Here is a 15,965-nt window from a genome sequence, read left to right on the forward strand (position 1 = left end):
TTTTCATCCTCTCCCTCTTTCACCTTAAGCCCAGAAAATCCTTTAAAAAAAACTAACAAAAAAAAAAGCTGCTTTTGGTCAAGGTGTCTATCAGAACAACAGGAAGCAAGCCATATAACACACCTAAGATAAAATCTTTAAGCAGTGAATGCAATTTGCTGTTTTCTCAGCCAGGATCTCATTAGTCAAGTGTATTAACTGCTGTGATAAAATACCATGACCAAGGCAACATAGAAGAAGGAGTTTATTTGGGGCAAGGGTCCGTGATGATAGAGCAAACCATAGTGGCTGGAACAAGAAGCTGAGAGCTTACACCTTTTATTGCAAGCACTGAAGCCAGGAGCAAGGTGGGACTGGCACGTGACTCCGAAGCCTCGAGCCGTTCCCAGTGACAAAACATACTTTCTCTTGCGAGGCCATAGCTCCTACACATACTTCCTAACAGTGCCACCAACTGGGGACCACATTCAAACCACACCAAGGCTAGCCTTCGAGTCTTGATCGTCCTGTTGGGACTCCACACATCTGCCACCAGGTCTGGCTACAAATACAGTTTCAATGGCTATCATCTCATTATTATCCTCTGACTACAAATACAGTTCCAATGGCTATCTCATTATTATCCTCTGACTACAAATACAGTTTCAATGGCTATCATCTCATTATTATCCTCTGACTACATTTTTCTAATTTGCTTCTATTATGGGTGAAATGCAGTATCATTAATTACAGACACAGACAACAATAATCACAACACAGAGCCATTTTAATCAAGATGGTTATGCTGAAACCAGGTGCTCACACCTTTAATCCCAGCAGTCAGGAGGCAGAGGCAGGCAGACCTCTGTGTGTTTGTGGTCAGACTGGGATAGAGCAAGTTCCAGGACAGCCAGGGCTACACAGTCAAGAAACCTTGTCTCAAAAAAGAAAAAAAAAAAAGAAAGAAAAAACAAGAAAAAAGTTGGTTATGCTGAGTTACTAAATCTCAAAAAGCACTATCATATGCAGAAAACATCAGTTTTCAGACATTGCCAGAATGCTATATGAAATGACTTCTAGGTAGCCTTAGAGATCTACAAATATGATGTGATTTTCATCACCAATATCTTAAAGGCTCCTCACAGAAGAAGCAAGCTCCTAAACGAAGGTTCTAGATGGAGATGGCTGGGGGGGGGGGTGCTCCCAAGCACAACAGTAGGAAGATGAGGGGATGAGGATTTCACAAGCGCTGGTCCCTCAGGAGCTCTAGAGCAAGGATGCTGACTTTGGTAAAGTGCACACCCTGCTGCCTGCTCTACAGACGGCCTAACAGGATGAAAGCAGAGGTACTTTGATATGCGGGGCTAGTTACAGGAGGCAAACTGTGCACAAGCTAAGGACTGGTTCTCTGATGTGGGAGTGTCATATATCAATCTGTTGATTTCATTGGTTAAGCAATAAAGAAACTGCTTGGCCCTCATAGGTTAAAACATAGGTGGGAGGAGTAAACAGAACAGAAGGCTGGGAGAAAGAAGCTGAGTCAGGGAGTCGCCATGATTCTCCCACTCCAGGCAGATGCAGGTTAAGATCATTCCTGGTAAGCCAGCTCGTGGGCTACACAGATTAATAGAAATGGGTTAGATCAATATGTAAGAGCTAGCCAATAAGAAACTGAAACTAATGGGCCAAGCAGTGTTTAAAAGAATACAGTTTCCGTGTAATTATTTCGGGTAAAGCTAGCCATGCGGGTGGCCGGGTGCCGGGGACGCAGCCCCGCCGCTCCTATTACTACAGTTCTCACTACTGGACTATTGGGCCTGCAGCCTACCCTGCCTAAAACCCCTACAAGTTCAATGCTGCTAAGGGCTAATATTAAAATAAAAAGGCTAATCATTTAAAACTTAGTTTGAATCTCAATCTTACCTTATAAATGACCAAACATTAAATGACCAAACTTTAATATGTTCAGAACATGCTTGCAGTCATGCTGGGCACCAAAGGAAATTATTTAAGGAATAAGCTTTGTTTAGCCTCCTATCTATGTTTTCAGGGTTAAACAAAAAACAAAGTTTATTTAAACCAAGTATACTGAATAGATAGCCCTCAAAACTTTTCAGAGATCTCCTCAATATGACATTTTGAATGTTTAATTTAAAAAAAAAAAAAGGTTCCACTGGGCAATGGTGGCGCATGCCTTTAATCCCAGCATTTGGGTAGCAGAGGCAGGTACATCACTGTGAGTTCGAGGCCAGCCTGGTCTATAGAGTGAATTCTAGGACAGCCAGGACTACAGGCCTTGAAGATCTAAATGTAAGTTTCCTTTAAGTTCTTTAAGTTTAACGTCTGTCCCTAGTCTGTATGTCTTGGCAGGGTTCCACAAGGCTGGTAGACACCATCCAGAGATCAGTTGTGGACTGCAAATTGCTCCAAAGGTGATCTACACCACTCCAGCCCCGAGTAGTCCTGCAAAACCAGAAAGCCTTAGACTTGCTAAAAGCTGATATGAACCAGTTCAGCCAACATGACTGTTCCTTGTCTCTTCTGCTGGGCCAAACCAACTAGATGCTTCTGATGACACCCTAATTTCATCAGGAAGTAGTTGTGGAAAAGAATACAACCGTCCTCAACAAAAGCTAGAACATTAAATCCAAAAGGAATTCTCTGACAAAGGGGACAAAATGGCTGTACATATATATAATGCCTATCAACATACCTGGCCCCCTCATTATCAGAAAGATTCCAGTTAAAACCAAACAGAGCAAAATCTATCAACAGGAAGATCATTAGCTAAAACAGTTCTACAATATAAAACACTCAACCTGGTCTATATAAAACAAATTGATCGCTTTAGGAAAAATTTATCCTTTCTATGCTAACCAACCAGACATATTAGAGAAAAGCTAGTTATAATACAAATTTCCCTCATCAAATAAAGAACTTGATAATCTGCTGGGATTATCAGCTCATACAGCAGATATAAATGACGGCTTCCTATCAAGGATTTAAAGGGTTACATAAGACAAGGAGGGAATGAAGGACTAGCCTGACTCTAATTTAAGGATGGAAGCCATTTTGTTATAAGGTCAGAACAAGTTCGTTTCAGTTTGCTGCAAAGTGCTTCAACCTGTTTCCGGAATCTGACGTGCTCCCCACCCTAATGAGTTTTACTACACCTTGAATATACCCTGATAAAGACATGTTCTAGGCTAGGGCTGGAGAGATGGCTCTTCCAGAGGCCCTGAGTTCAATTCCCAGCAACCACATGATGGCTCACAACCATCTGTAATGATATCTGATGCCCTCCTTCTGGCCTGCAGACATATATGAAGGTAAAATATACAAACATAAATAAGGGCTGGAGAGATGGCTCAGTAGTTAAGAGCATTGCCTGCTCTTCCAGGGGTCCTGAGTTCAATTCCCGGCAACCACATGGTGGCTCACAACCATCTGTAAAGAGGTCTGGTGCCCTCTTCTGGCCTGCAGACATGCACACAGACAGAATAATGTATACATAATAAATAAATATTTTTAAAAAAACATAAATAAATAAATCTTTTTTTTGTTTTGTTTTGTTTTTTGTTTTTCAAGACAGGGTTTCTCTGTGGTTTTGGAGCCTGTCCTGGAACTAGCTCTTGTAGACCAGGCTGGTCTCAAACTCACAGAAATAAATAAATCTTTAAAAAAATTCTTCTATCAAATAATTCTGAAATTCCTCTTGAAAACCCCGTAGGTCTTGCCATTTTGGAGGGCTATGTAAGTCCCACTTTTCTCTATGGTCAATGCTATATTCCCAAACCCTGCTTAGGAGAGAGAGCCCTGTCTGACAGAAAATAACACTTGCTTATTTGACCGAAGAATCTGGGTGTGAGTCTTTACTCTCATTTGATGGGGCCCACTCAGAACAACTGTACAGCAAGAGGTTTGGTCAAAGACCTATCTCAAAAGGTCGAATGACACAGACCTCTGGTCTCCACATGTTCATGCACAGACACACATACACCCTTCACACATGAGCACGGACACATGTGTGCCTCCCCTGGCCAGGAGAGGAACTGGCCACAGGACACTGCTGACCTCTTTAAGCTGCTCTGTGCTGCCCCAGGACGCTGAGCGCTTATGAGACCCTTTCTTCTTCTCGGCATATTCTTCAGCCCACGCACTCTCGGTCTATGTAGAGGGGAGAGAAAAGTTACTTTAATAAGAAGTAGTTAACAATATAGCATCGGGACTTTATTCTGTTAAATAATGTAGCTACCTAAAGTCAGAAGTATTATCAGAACAAATTTTAGTCTTTTAACATTTTATTGTTTATGTGTATAATGTTTTGCCTGCATGCATGTATGTACATCTTGTGTGCCTATAGATGACTGAGAGCCACCATGCGGGTGCAAGAAGTGATCTTGAGCACTGAACCACTTCTCCAGCACATTTCAAATGCCACAAGCTCTCCAAAGGTGTCTTAGCACTAGCTAACTATAAATACTTTAACCTCCCTTTCATGTCCATTACTAATATGGTGTAGGCTGTTAACAGAGCAGAGTATAGAGAGGAACGGTAGCAGTAGTTAGTATTCCTGTGCTCTCAGGCGAGGTGTGGGAGCACAGACTTTTAATCCCAGCACCAGGTTAAGGTTATGGCTTTGGGGTCAAGTTTATTTCTAAGACTTTTCTGCTTCCTAGCCTTGAGAACCTATGTACCTTATATAACTTCTCACTGTCATAGTTTCTTTATCTTCAAAATTAACAGGAATCTTTTCTTTCCCTAGAGACAGATCTAAGTAGTCTTTAAAAAAGGATTATACAAATATTTAATTACAATGTGGTAATACTATAAAAAGAAACTCCAAACTAACATGCAATCATGAAAAGCCTGCACATTATTGAACTTCAATTCTTTAACTATGAATATGAATCATTATATGAATGACTTTCTAAAATTCCTTTAATTAATCAGTTTTATAAATGTAAAAGTATGGAACTTCCATTTCTGAGACGTTTACACTCATGGATCCGTTAGCAATGGGGCCAGTGATGGAGCTTATGAAGGTGCACTGCCGACGACCTGTGTTTCAAGCTCAGAGCTCATGTAACGGGGAAAGGGAGAACTGACTCCATACACACTCTATGGCAAAGGCATGCAGACACACAATAATTAAAGAGTACTAGCGATATAATACAATTTCCCAGTATATGAAGTTCTTGACACAAAAATGTTAAATACTATGCAGAGTAAACCTACTATTACAAATATTCAAACCCAAATTCCAGATATGAAAATATTGTAAAATTCTACCCTAACTTCTAAGTAACAAATGGGTAAAAGTACACCCACCATTACCTATCTGTAAGGGAGTTACTTCTGAAACCTTCTTGGAAAGTACATTCCATTCCAAGGAAACACAATTCAGGAGAGTATCTGGAAGCTCAGCCAGGGAACCTGAACCTCAGAAACACTTCTGAGGAAATTCTGATGTGCCTAAGAGTAGATAGAACAAGTAAAAGAAACCTACCTGTGTGGCTTTGTCCCTCATGCGGGGTGCTGCTTGCCCACGACTATCTCGGGGCCAGTGCCCAGCAAGATAAGGAGCAGCAAGCGTATCCAGGGAGGAAGTGCGCCGGATAATACTGGAGGGGCTTGAGGAAGGTGGGTGAGTTTTGTCACCTAGGTATAAAGCAAAAGTATTTACTTTAAAAAAAAAAAGTTTAGGAGGAAAAGAAGAAACTAAGTGTTACATTTTATAAAAGTAAACAAACTAATATGGAAAGCCCAGGCTCAGGCCAAAACCCTACCACAAAAACAGAAGGAACAGGTATTGATAACACAACTCACAGTTGACTCCAAATCGCTATATACTATAATTTCATTTATGGGGTATGCTCTAAAATAGGTAAATGCTCTTAGATCAGAACCTTTACCCTTCAGCCTAGCATTTTTCTTTAGCAGCGAACTGCTGAGCAGTACACTTTGTAAAACGCGGGGATATTTTGTTTGTGGTCTAACAAATGAAGCTTGCCTGAAGAACAGAGTGCGCAGCCACGTCGCTAGTCGGCCAGAGGCCGGGCAGTGGTGGCGCAAACCTTTAATCCCAGCACTAGAGTGGTGGAAACAGGCTAGGCGGAGAGAAGAATGAATTACGGGAGGAGACAGGAGCTCAGGGCATCCAGGCTGAGGATTCGGTAGAGGTAAGAAGTCTTTCTAGTGGCTAGCTGCTCTGAATCTCTAATCTTTCCAGTTTTACCCCTAAATCTGACTCCAGGTTTTTATTACTAAGACCAATTAGAATTCAAGATACAGTAAAAAAGGCATTTACCCAACAGCGGCTACTAATTCAGAGATCTTAAAATCAGAATCGAACCAAAACACTAGACGACAATATGAGAATTAGGATGAGGGTGACTGGAATGAAGAAAAACACAGGATTCAGCCTGGAGAGCTGAACTCTTGTCACCGGCTCTGGAAGTAATAAGCACGTGCCAATATTCAGCTTCAAACACTACTTCATGGTCCATCTCCCCCAATGCTTTTTGGCCCCAACAACTCAGCTGCTTTTATCTCCTAAACGCCCTTGACCATGGTGTGACCAAAGCTAGGGTTTCTCCAGAGCGAGGAGAAGGCAGACCGAAGAGTGACATCACAGGTGCTAATGGGAAGGAGCACTACAGAAGGAACAGTAACTACTAAAGGAGGAAAGAGAAGGAAAGCATATCACTTTAAGATGTAAATACAAAGCAATCAGAGTATCAAAGGGATTATAGAAATCCAGCCCCAATTTAATCATTAAACCCTTTTTCTTCACATCTGTGCATCATTTATGCAGCACCAGTTAAGCAGGGGTTCTCCCCATCTGAAAAACCATGGTAGACACGGTAGGCATGGGGCGGAGGGACAAGAGAGAGTGGGAGTGGTGGTTGCTGAGTAGACAGCTACCTGCTGTAATATTAAGATCTGAATTGAGGTTTCTTAGGTTCTTTCCACAAATACACTTCCTGGACCCTACTCTAAAACTACCAAATCGAAATCTCTAGGGAGTGAGCCAAGAAGTTTTCTACAGAACTGATTATTTTCCTGGTACCCAATAAAATCTTTCTCAAAGACACCAATTTCAAGCCGGGCGGTGGTGGCGCACGCCTTTAATCCCAGCACTCGGGAGGCAGAGGCAGGCGGATCTCTGTGAGTTCGAGGCCAGCCTGGTCTACAAGAGCTAGTTCCAGGACAGGAACCAAAAGCTACAGAGAAACCCTGTCTCGAAAAATCCTAAGGGGGAAGAAAAAAAAAAAAAGACATGCGTGGGCGCTCACACATACACACACACAGGGTTTCTCTGTAGCTCTGGAGCCTGTCCCTTTGTAGACCAGGCTGGCCTTGAACTCACAGAGATCCACCTGCCTCTGCCTCTGGGTGCTGGGATTAAAGGCGTGCGCCACCACTGCCCGGCCATACACACGCACACTTTTAAACATGTACAAATGCATTCACTATGCACACCAGAAGAAACCGCACTCACTGTTTTTTATTTTTGGGGGGGAGGAAGTCAGGTAAGTGTAAGCATGGTTAAATTATGCTTAAGTTTAATTCTAACATGGGCTTTATTTTATTTTTTTCTTTTTGCTATGATATTGCCCAAGCAGGTCTCAACTTCTGATTCAAGCTACCCTCCTCCGGCTTCAGCTTCTCAACTATTGAGATCAATGGTGCAGGCCAAACTCAGGCTAAAAAACAGTAAGTAAAGGGCTAGTGAGGTAGATGGCTGTCGGTAAAGCATGTGCCATTCAGTATGAAGACCTGAGTTTCATCACCACGTAAAAAACTGGTATGGTAGCATGTACGTGTAATCCCACTGCTACAAAGGAGACAGGAAGAATTTTGTGGAGTGCTGGCCCCAAGCTAGCCAAACAATGGGTTCCAGGTTCAGTGAGAGACATGGTCTCAGAAAATAAGTTGAGAGTAACTAAGAATAACTCCCTATATGCACTTATGTGCGTGTGTACACATACAAACAGGCACAAAGAAACACGTAGGACTGTATGAACAATATTATCATTCTAGATTTACATAATGGCCAGCACCGTGCTCTTCTTAAGGCCATGTATGTGTGAGAATACCGGGGGCTGGAGAGACGGCTCACAGGTTAAGAGCACTGACTGCTCTTCCAAAGGTCCTGATTTCAATTCCCAGCAACCACATGGTGGCTCACAACCATCTGTAATGAGGTCTGGTGCCCTCTGCTGGCCTGCAGGCATACACACAGAATACTGTATGAATAATAAATAAATAAATATTTTTAAAAGAAAGTTTAGACTCATATCCACTAACAAAACATGACTATATATAACAGCAGCTGCGTTGGTGCTTGTCTCAAGAGGTGCTTCAACACATATGTCTCATAATAATTTGCTTTCACAAAGGCAACTATTTCATTAAAGCAATGCCTGTTGTAAAAAGCTATCAGAGAAACCTGGTCTCAAAAAAGAAAAACAAAAAACAAACCCAAAAGAACTATCCCTATCTCTCCATGTACCTACAGCTTCTTCATACAGCATGTTTTGATTTAACAGAATAGAAATGTCAAATTCATAAATTCAAGAAAATGTGTACCTGAATTACTGTGAGAAATGAAAAGCAATATACATGATCATACATGTTCTAACTAAATAATCACCACCTGGGATAGCTGTAAGATAGCCGTCTCATCGGGGACAAAAAGAACATCCACAATTAAGCAAACCTGTGCGTATTCGTGGAAGGTTGAACAGGTAAAGTTGTCTGGCACACTTCACCAACAACAACGGTCACTGCTTCAGTTCCTGTTAGAACACTAATCAAACAAACCTTACAAATGGGCCTGATTTCATGTCAAGGACTTCCAATTACCCAAGAAGTAACCTCTACCAACCCCACCCTCAGACTGTTGGGATTATTATTTTTATAATGACTCAGAGAAAGGAAGAGTTACATACAGTCACAAGTAAAATCCTAAATGTTTCCTTGTGGCCAAAGAGATGACTCAGCCTGTAAAGGCGCTTGCTACCAAGTCTAATGATCTGAGTTTGATCCCAAGTCCCCACAAGGTAGAAGGCAAGAATTGACTCCAACCTGTCCTCTGACTGACATGCGCGCACACACACACACACACACGTGTAAAGAAATACAATGAAAAAACCTAACTTTAAAAGGGGCTGGAGAGGTGGCTCAGTAGTTAAAAGCACATCCTGGACCTCTGGCGTCTCTAACTCTGGCTCTAGGAGGATCTGGACCCTCAGGAACCTGCACATATGTGTGTGCACAGACCCCACACAGACACACAAATTTATATACATAATGATAAAGATAAATCTTCACACACAAATATATATATATATATAAAATGATAAAAATAAATCTTCCTCACAGACACACAAATATAATATACATAAGATAAAATGATAAAAATAATTCTTCCTTTAAAACTTTAAAAATATTGAACATTTTCTGTAGAACCCCACCCCTTCCCTTAAACCACACATTTTCTAAAGCCTATGGTACAATGGTCAACCTGGAAAACAGAGTAAGTCGCAGCCTGCTCACAACAGTTTATACCCCTACCCTGGCATTATTCTCTTTCAATCCAAGTTTTGAAAACTGACAAATTTATTGCCTTAATTAATTATGAAGAGGTTGGTGGGGAGGGAATCTCAGAGATCCCCAGCCTCAGTGAACAAAGACTGTATTTATTAGAAGTCCGAGGAAGAGCCCCTGATAGCTGACAAGACCCTTTATGGCCTGGCAGATTATCTTCGGTCTCAATCCCTCTGGAGTCTTGTCAGCAGCAGTCTCCAGGTCTGTTTTCCTCTGCTTAGATCACCCTCATATCCCTTTCTTTAGTTTGGCTAATTCATGAAGTCATTCCTCTAGAAATCTTCCTTCAACAGCTGCCCATACCCAAGAAACAAAAGCTCCCCACTCCCATGTGCTGAGGCAGAAGTGAGTCAAGGAAAAAGTCCTGTGCTTCTTAAACAGAGCAACAGAGTAAAAAGCAAGTCTGCTTCGTTCCACTGTTAAGATACCTGATATATAAAATCTCTGTAAATGACCAACAGGGGAAATGTCCTTAAGTTATGAGGAAAAATCATCATTACTTATCCCAAATGTGGCAGATTTGATATGCAGAGAAGAAAATGTCTTCCGATGTGTCTTCTATTAACAGGTATGTGCAATAAATTCAGACATTTTCTGCTCAAAGTAAATCCAAACAATGGCTCAAACATGCTTAACTTGTTCTCTAAAAAGCAAAGTCTATGAAAAGACTATGCACAGCAAGTCATAACACTGAAATTTTCAATCAATGCCTTGAGCTCTGGAATTCAGAGCTCCAACTCCCAGTTCCAGACAAACTGGTTCTCTGTAAACGTCAAAGACACTAGCAGAGCATCTGAAATCTTGACCGCTAGATATTCCTTTGTACAAGGTCTGTGGCCCTTGCTATGTTGTGTTACATCTGCACACCTGTAGAACTTCCATTATCCACAAAATCAACAAGTAGAAAGGGTAGATATTGGGAAAGGGAGGAAATTTTTCAAGTGTAAAAATGAAAAGACTGTAAGCAAACCTAACAAAGTCCACCCTACTCTCACACATTTTCAAAAGGCCATCCTCTAGTGATAGCTCAGTAGTTTCTGCTCTTCCAGAGGACCTGGGTTCAACTCCCAGCAACCACATGGTGGCTCACAAGCACCTTTACCTCCAGTCCCAGGGGACCCAGTGCCCTCTTCTGACCTCTCTCTACAAGTGGCACACATAACAAACATGCTGGATCCTAGGACTGAACCTCTAATATAGGGCATTTGGGGGATCACACAGCAGAAATGATCCTCTTTCTCCTTAGCGATATTCTTAAAGTCTGTTCTTTCCTTCCTTTGACAGGGTCCTGTAGTTCAGGCTGCCTTCAAACTCACTAACAGTGGCTGGCCTTGAACCGCGTGACCCTCAGGCCTCCACCTACTGAGAGCTAGGATAGCAAGTGTGCATCACCACACACTGAAATGTTTACACCAATCAATGCAATCACACCGATCTACCATCTTGCTATTTATTTCTTCCCTGTCCCAACAGTCTGTTCTTTCTCCCCTTTTCCAAACTTTGGCTAGTTAAACATCTACAGACACACTAACTACATTTTTCTTTGAAGTTTTGCTCAATTATTCTAAGGGCTTTTAACCATATGCACATTTACCGTATCATAGTATGTCTTCAAATTAGGTTATACCATTTTACATACAACGTAAGACTATTTCCACTACTGCTTCTGTCCTTTGTATCAACTGTGGTCACAGATCTTATGCATACAATATAGAGCCACAGTGTGTTATAATTCTGTAATAAAGCAATCATCCTGTAAAGAAATCAAATAATAATAATAATGTGTTTATCTCACTCATCTGCTGCCTCTGGTGCCATCGATTCCTTTGTAAAGGCAAGTTTCCATCTGATATCTTTTCTCTTCCCCACAAAGAGCCACCTTTACTCCCGGCAGGACAACTTCCCATATATGGAAAGTACATATAGCCTTTAAAGGACATTTTGGCTGTGTGTGGTAATTGGTTTTACAATTTACCTCCTACCATTTCAAAATATTCCATTCTGTTTTCTGCCTTACTTTGGTTTTGCCAAGAAATCTTTCTTCTTTTGTTGTTCCTCAATAACATATTTCGTCAGCTATTTTTATCCAACACAAGTTCTCAGTTGTTTGGTTACAATCTGCCTTAAATAATCTTCTATGAGTCTTTTTTAAGATTCTCTTTTCTCCACCTTTATTTCCATCTACATTGCTGGAGTCTTTGTTCTGTGTTTTTAGGTGGTTTCTACCATTATACTTTCAAATCCAATGATTTCTAAATCAGTCCCCACAAAGTTGTCCTCTGAGATCCGCACACATGGCCACACACAATCTTCTCATATTCTCTCTCTCACGCACACACACACACAAACCCTAAATAAAACTTGCCAATTTCACTTATTTCTTGGATTCTACCATCTCTTCATTACAGTTCACATATTCTTGCATTGAATAAATTGCTTTATTAGATTCCAGATACTATGACAATGTTCAAGTACTTGGATTTTCTATCGTCCCTTGAAAATTATTGGGCTTTATTTTGAAAGTCAGTTACAAAATCTGTAGATCAGCTTAATCCTTTAAAGCTTGTTTTGATCTTACTTTAATAAAAAAAAATGAGAATAACCCTTTCTCTAGAATTTGGCCCTACTATCAAGGCATGGTCCTTCTAGAGACTCTACTAAACATGTGAAAGATCAAAATATCACTCTTTCTGGCCAGTGTTTAAACACGTTCTGAACGTAGAGGACCCTCGGGTCATTCCTTGTCCAGCCTTGAGGGAGCTTCTTGATAAGCAAGTTCTACATAACTCCTTTAGCAAAGACAGAAGGAGACTCTGAAGTTTTGTCTTTTTTATGTAACTCCTTCTTCTGTGAAACCAGGACTAATTCCTTCCAGTCAATGCAACCTCCCTCAAGCCTATTTCTATCCCACCAATCTAATCAGGCACCACGTTCTGAGATGCCCCTGTGTGCACACAGGAAGTCTGTCAGGAATCACGTTCCCACGTGTTTGCTGTGTGATAAGCAACCGTGTAAGCTTACCCTAGCATGTGGGCTGGCACAACGGTCTCTCTGGGCACTGCCACCACCACCACCACTCTCAGCCCTTCAGAGAGGTCTCTTCCCAGCAGGCTCCATTTTTCTCTGCAATAAGCTGCTCTATACACTCGCAAACTAACAGCTGCTTCCTATCTTTTGCCCCATTTTCTCCGTTTGCCTTAGGAGAGACAGTGTTAGCATCAGAACCAGAAACAAAAGTATCTTCATGTCCACGTACTCATACTTCAGCTTCAACTGACTTACGATTTGTCACCTGAAATTATAAACAAATCTCTCCAGGAATTGTTTTATTTGTTGAGTCAAGGACTATATAATAAAGAGCAAAACAAATAGTGAACACAACCAACACTGAGCATCGACAGTTCTCTATGCATCACTTCCTTTAAATACAAATAGTGAACACAACCAACACTGAGCATCAACAGTTCTCTATGCATCACTTCCTTTAAATACAAATAGTGAACACAACCAACACTGAGCATCAACAGTTCTCTATGCATCACTTCCTTTAAATACAAATAGTGAACACAACCAACACTGAGCATCGACAGTTCTCTATGCATCACTTCCTTTAAATACAAATAGTGAACACAACCAACACTGAGCATCGACAGTTCTCTATACATCACTTCCTTTAAATCTTACAATGAGACTCTTGTCTTAGCTTTTATTGTCAACTTGACACAACCTAAATTTAGCCACCAGGAAAAGAGGAACCTCAGTTAAAAACTGCTTGAAACTGGGTACAGTGGCTCACATCTTTAATTCCAGCATTTGGAGGCAGAGGAAGAAGGATCTTTAGAAGTTTGAGGTCAGCCTGGGCTACAGAGTGAATTCCAGGACAGACAGAACCCTATATAAAACAAAACAAAACAAAACAGAAACTGTAGAACAAATTCTAATTGTTCTTAATAATAAAAACCCAGAGTAAGGTATTAAGGGGGTGAAAGCTGAGAGATCAGAGAAGCAGAGCAGGCAGCCACTAGAGAGTATAGTAATATTTTATTTGTGTTTTAATAAATAAAGCTTGCCTGAAGATCAATGTGCAGAGATAAGCCACTAGAGGCCAGGGAGTGGTGGCAAACACCTTTAATTCCAGGACTCAAGGCCACCCTGGGCTACGCTAGAACGCAGCTGTCTAAAAAAGAAATAGACCTCACACAAAGGTGATCCAACACTCAGAAGTCACACGCCTTTAATCCCAGCACCAGGGAGGTGGAGATGGTAGTGATATGGCTGGGCAGAGGGGTATTTAAGGCAGGAGGAGACAAGGGCTCATTGCAGTCTGAGGTTTGGTAGAGAGCATTGCAGTCTGCAGTCAAACTGAGGACAGGATTGCCCCTTTGTTTGTCTGAGCCTTGGTAGAGGTTAAAACTCTCAAGTTGCTTGGCTGTTCTGCTTTTCTGATGTTCAGTTTGAGCCCCAATATCTGTCTCTGGGTTTTTAATAGTTATGCTACAAGAGAGACCTTTTACCTCTGCTAAATCCTCAGACTGCGTCTCAGCTTCTGTCTCCTCTGCTGTTGTTAAATAGACAAGCTGTCAAACTGTCTTCTAAATATTTATGCTTCAAAATATAGATTAGAGATACCCTCAAGCTTGTGGAGGCTTTAAAATTCTGCAGTGTCAGCAGCTCACGGAGAGACTTGAGAGATCCAGTTACCCAGTAAGTGACTCCTGGGTGTTCAGCCCTAACTGGGACATCTGTATCAAGAACACACATACCCTAGAACATCCTGGGGGAGGGGGCAGAAATTGGGAGTGTTGTGAAATGCCATCTTCTGGACACGACACAGCCTTGTGCTTATGAACTCATTACAGCTGTCATTACCTGCACACAAGCAGGCAACACTCACTAAATTACCCCCAAAAAAGAGAGAGAACATGAAAGGAAGGGTGTGCTGGAAGTTTCTGGAGGGAATGAAGTGGGAGAGAAAGGGGTTGGGATGAATATGACCAAGATGTATTGTTTACATGTATGAAATTGTCAAAGAATAAATAAAAGATGTTCCACGTATATATGTGACATATGTGTGCACATACAAATAGATGAGAAACTCCTAACATGTAGAGAGCATTATACTTCCTTTCCAGATAAATGTAAATAAAGTGATCAGGTAGAAATCTCACTGGATAGTCTGAAGAGCAAAGAAAAAGAAGACAATCTTTTTAAGGTTGCTTATGAAGAGAAAGAAATGAAGCAAAGCCTTTAAAAACTCTGCAATGACCAGCCCTGTACTGTTTCGGCTTAGTGGGTTTTATATATATACATGTATGTGTATGTATGTATATATATATAAATATTGGTCTAGCTATGCGGCCCTGACTAGTCTGAAAATTACATGTAGGCCAGGTTTTGCCTGGAACTTGCTGTAATCCTCCAGCCTCAGCCTCTCAAGTGCTGGGCTTCACAGGTGTAAGCTACCCAACCTGACTTTTAAAAAAAAAACATTGGTGCTAGCTCCCAAGGTACTATGTAGCTCAGACTGGCCTTAAACTTGTGATCCTCCTGCCTCAGCCATAGAAGAAACTACCACGGTATGCCACACCTAGAAAGACTGGCCCTTAATTCATCACTGTACAACCAGCACCGGCAATGCTTTTCTCATTACATTAAGATGCAAAGCAAATAGTAAGAGGAAATGCTTTACAATGAAGTACAGACTTAGCCCTCTAGCAGGCACAGCTTCGGCCAACTATATAATCAGAGTGTACGCTACCCTAGTTCATGCCAAGGCCTCTTTCTGTGTTCTAGCTTACAAATAATTAAAAATAAAATTTAAAGCACTCACACACTAAAATTAGCAGATCCATAAGCACTAAAAAAAAAAAAAACCTGTGTATTAACATTCGTTTTCAAAGAGAGATAGTAAAGGAACAAAATACAAAAGGTATACACAATTTCAACCAAACTTTTAAGTTTCAGACTTCAGAAGGCACTTTCAGAATTAGGCAGCCAATATACACATGACACTGTGCATGCTGATGCCCACATCTTTTGCTTCAAGTCTCTCTCCTACTTCTATGTGACCTATATTTAGAACTGCCTGCCTTATAATCGAAAAAAGTGAGTTCCTTCTGGACCAACCCTCCCCCCCCCCAGCTGGCCCTTCATTCACTGAGCCTCTATTACAGATACGGAAATGGAGAAAAGGGTTTCTGAGGTTGGAAAGCTGCTTTAACAAAGCAAGTAAGGCACCCAAAGCCAACAAATACACCCGGTGCTAACACACAAAACGTGTTGCAGAAGCTTGGACAAGGACTGAGGGGCAGAACACAAAGAGGCTGAAGTAACTGAAGACTGGTTCAGCTGGAGAGAGAACCCAGGAGCCT

General features: G+C 41.4%; 1 protein-coding gene across 1 annotated transcript in view; it reads right to left on the bottom strand.

Annotated features, from left to right (window-relative positions):
* Positions 1 to 15,965, bottom strand: part of Fam117b (family with sequence similarity 117 member B) — a 54,558-nt gene that overhangs the window by 17,109 nt on the left and 21,484 nt on the right. Inside the window, exons 2-3 of the mRNA XM_075956126.1 lie at positions 5,489 to 5,640; positions 4,054 to 4,146 (exon numbers count right to left, since the gene is read on the bottom strand). Coding sequence (XP_075812241.1) covers positions 4,054 to 4,146; positions 5,489 to 5,640 — 245 coding nt within the window. The remainder of the gene's footprint in view (positions 1 to 4,053; positions 4,147 to 5,488; positions 5,641 to 15,965) is intronic.

This window comes from Microtus pennsylvanicus, chromosome 22 (genome assembly GCF_037038515.1).
Source record: "Microtus pennsylvanicus isolate mMicPen1 chromosome 22, mMicPen1.hap1, whole genome shotgun sequence".
NCBI lineage: Eukaryota > Metazoa > Chordata > Mammalia > Rodentia > Cricetidae > Microtus > Microtus pennsylvanicus.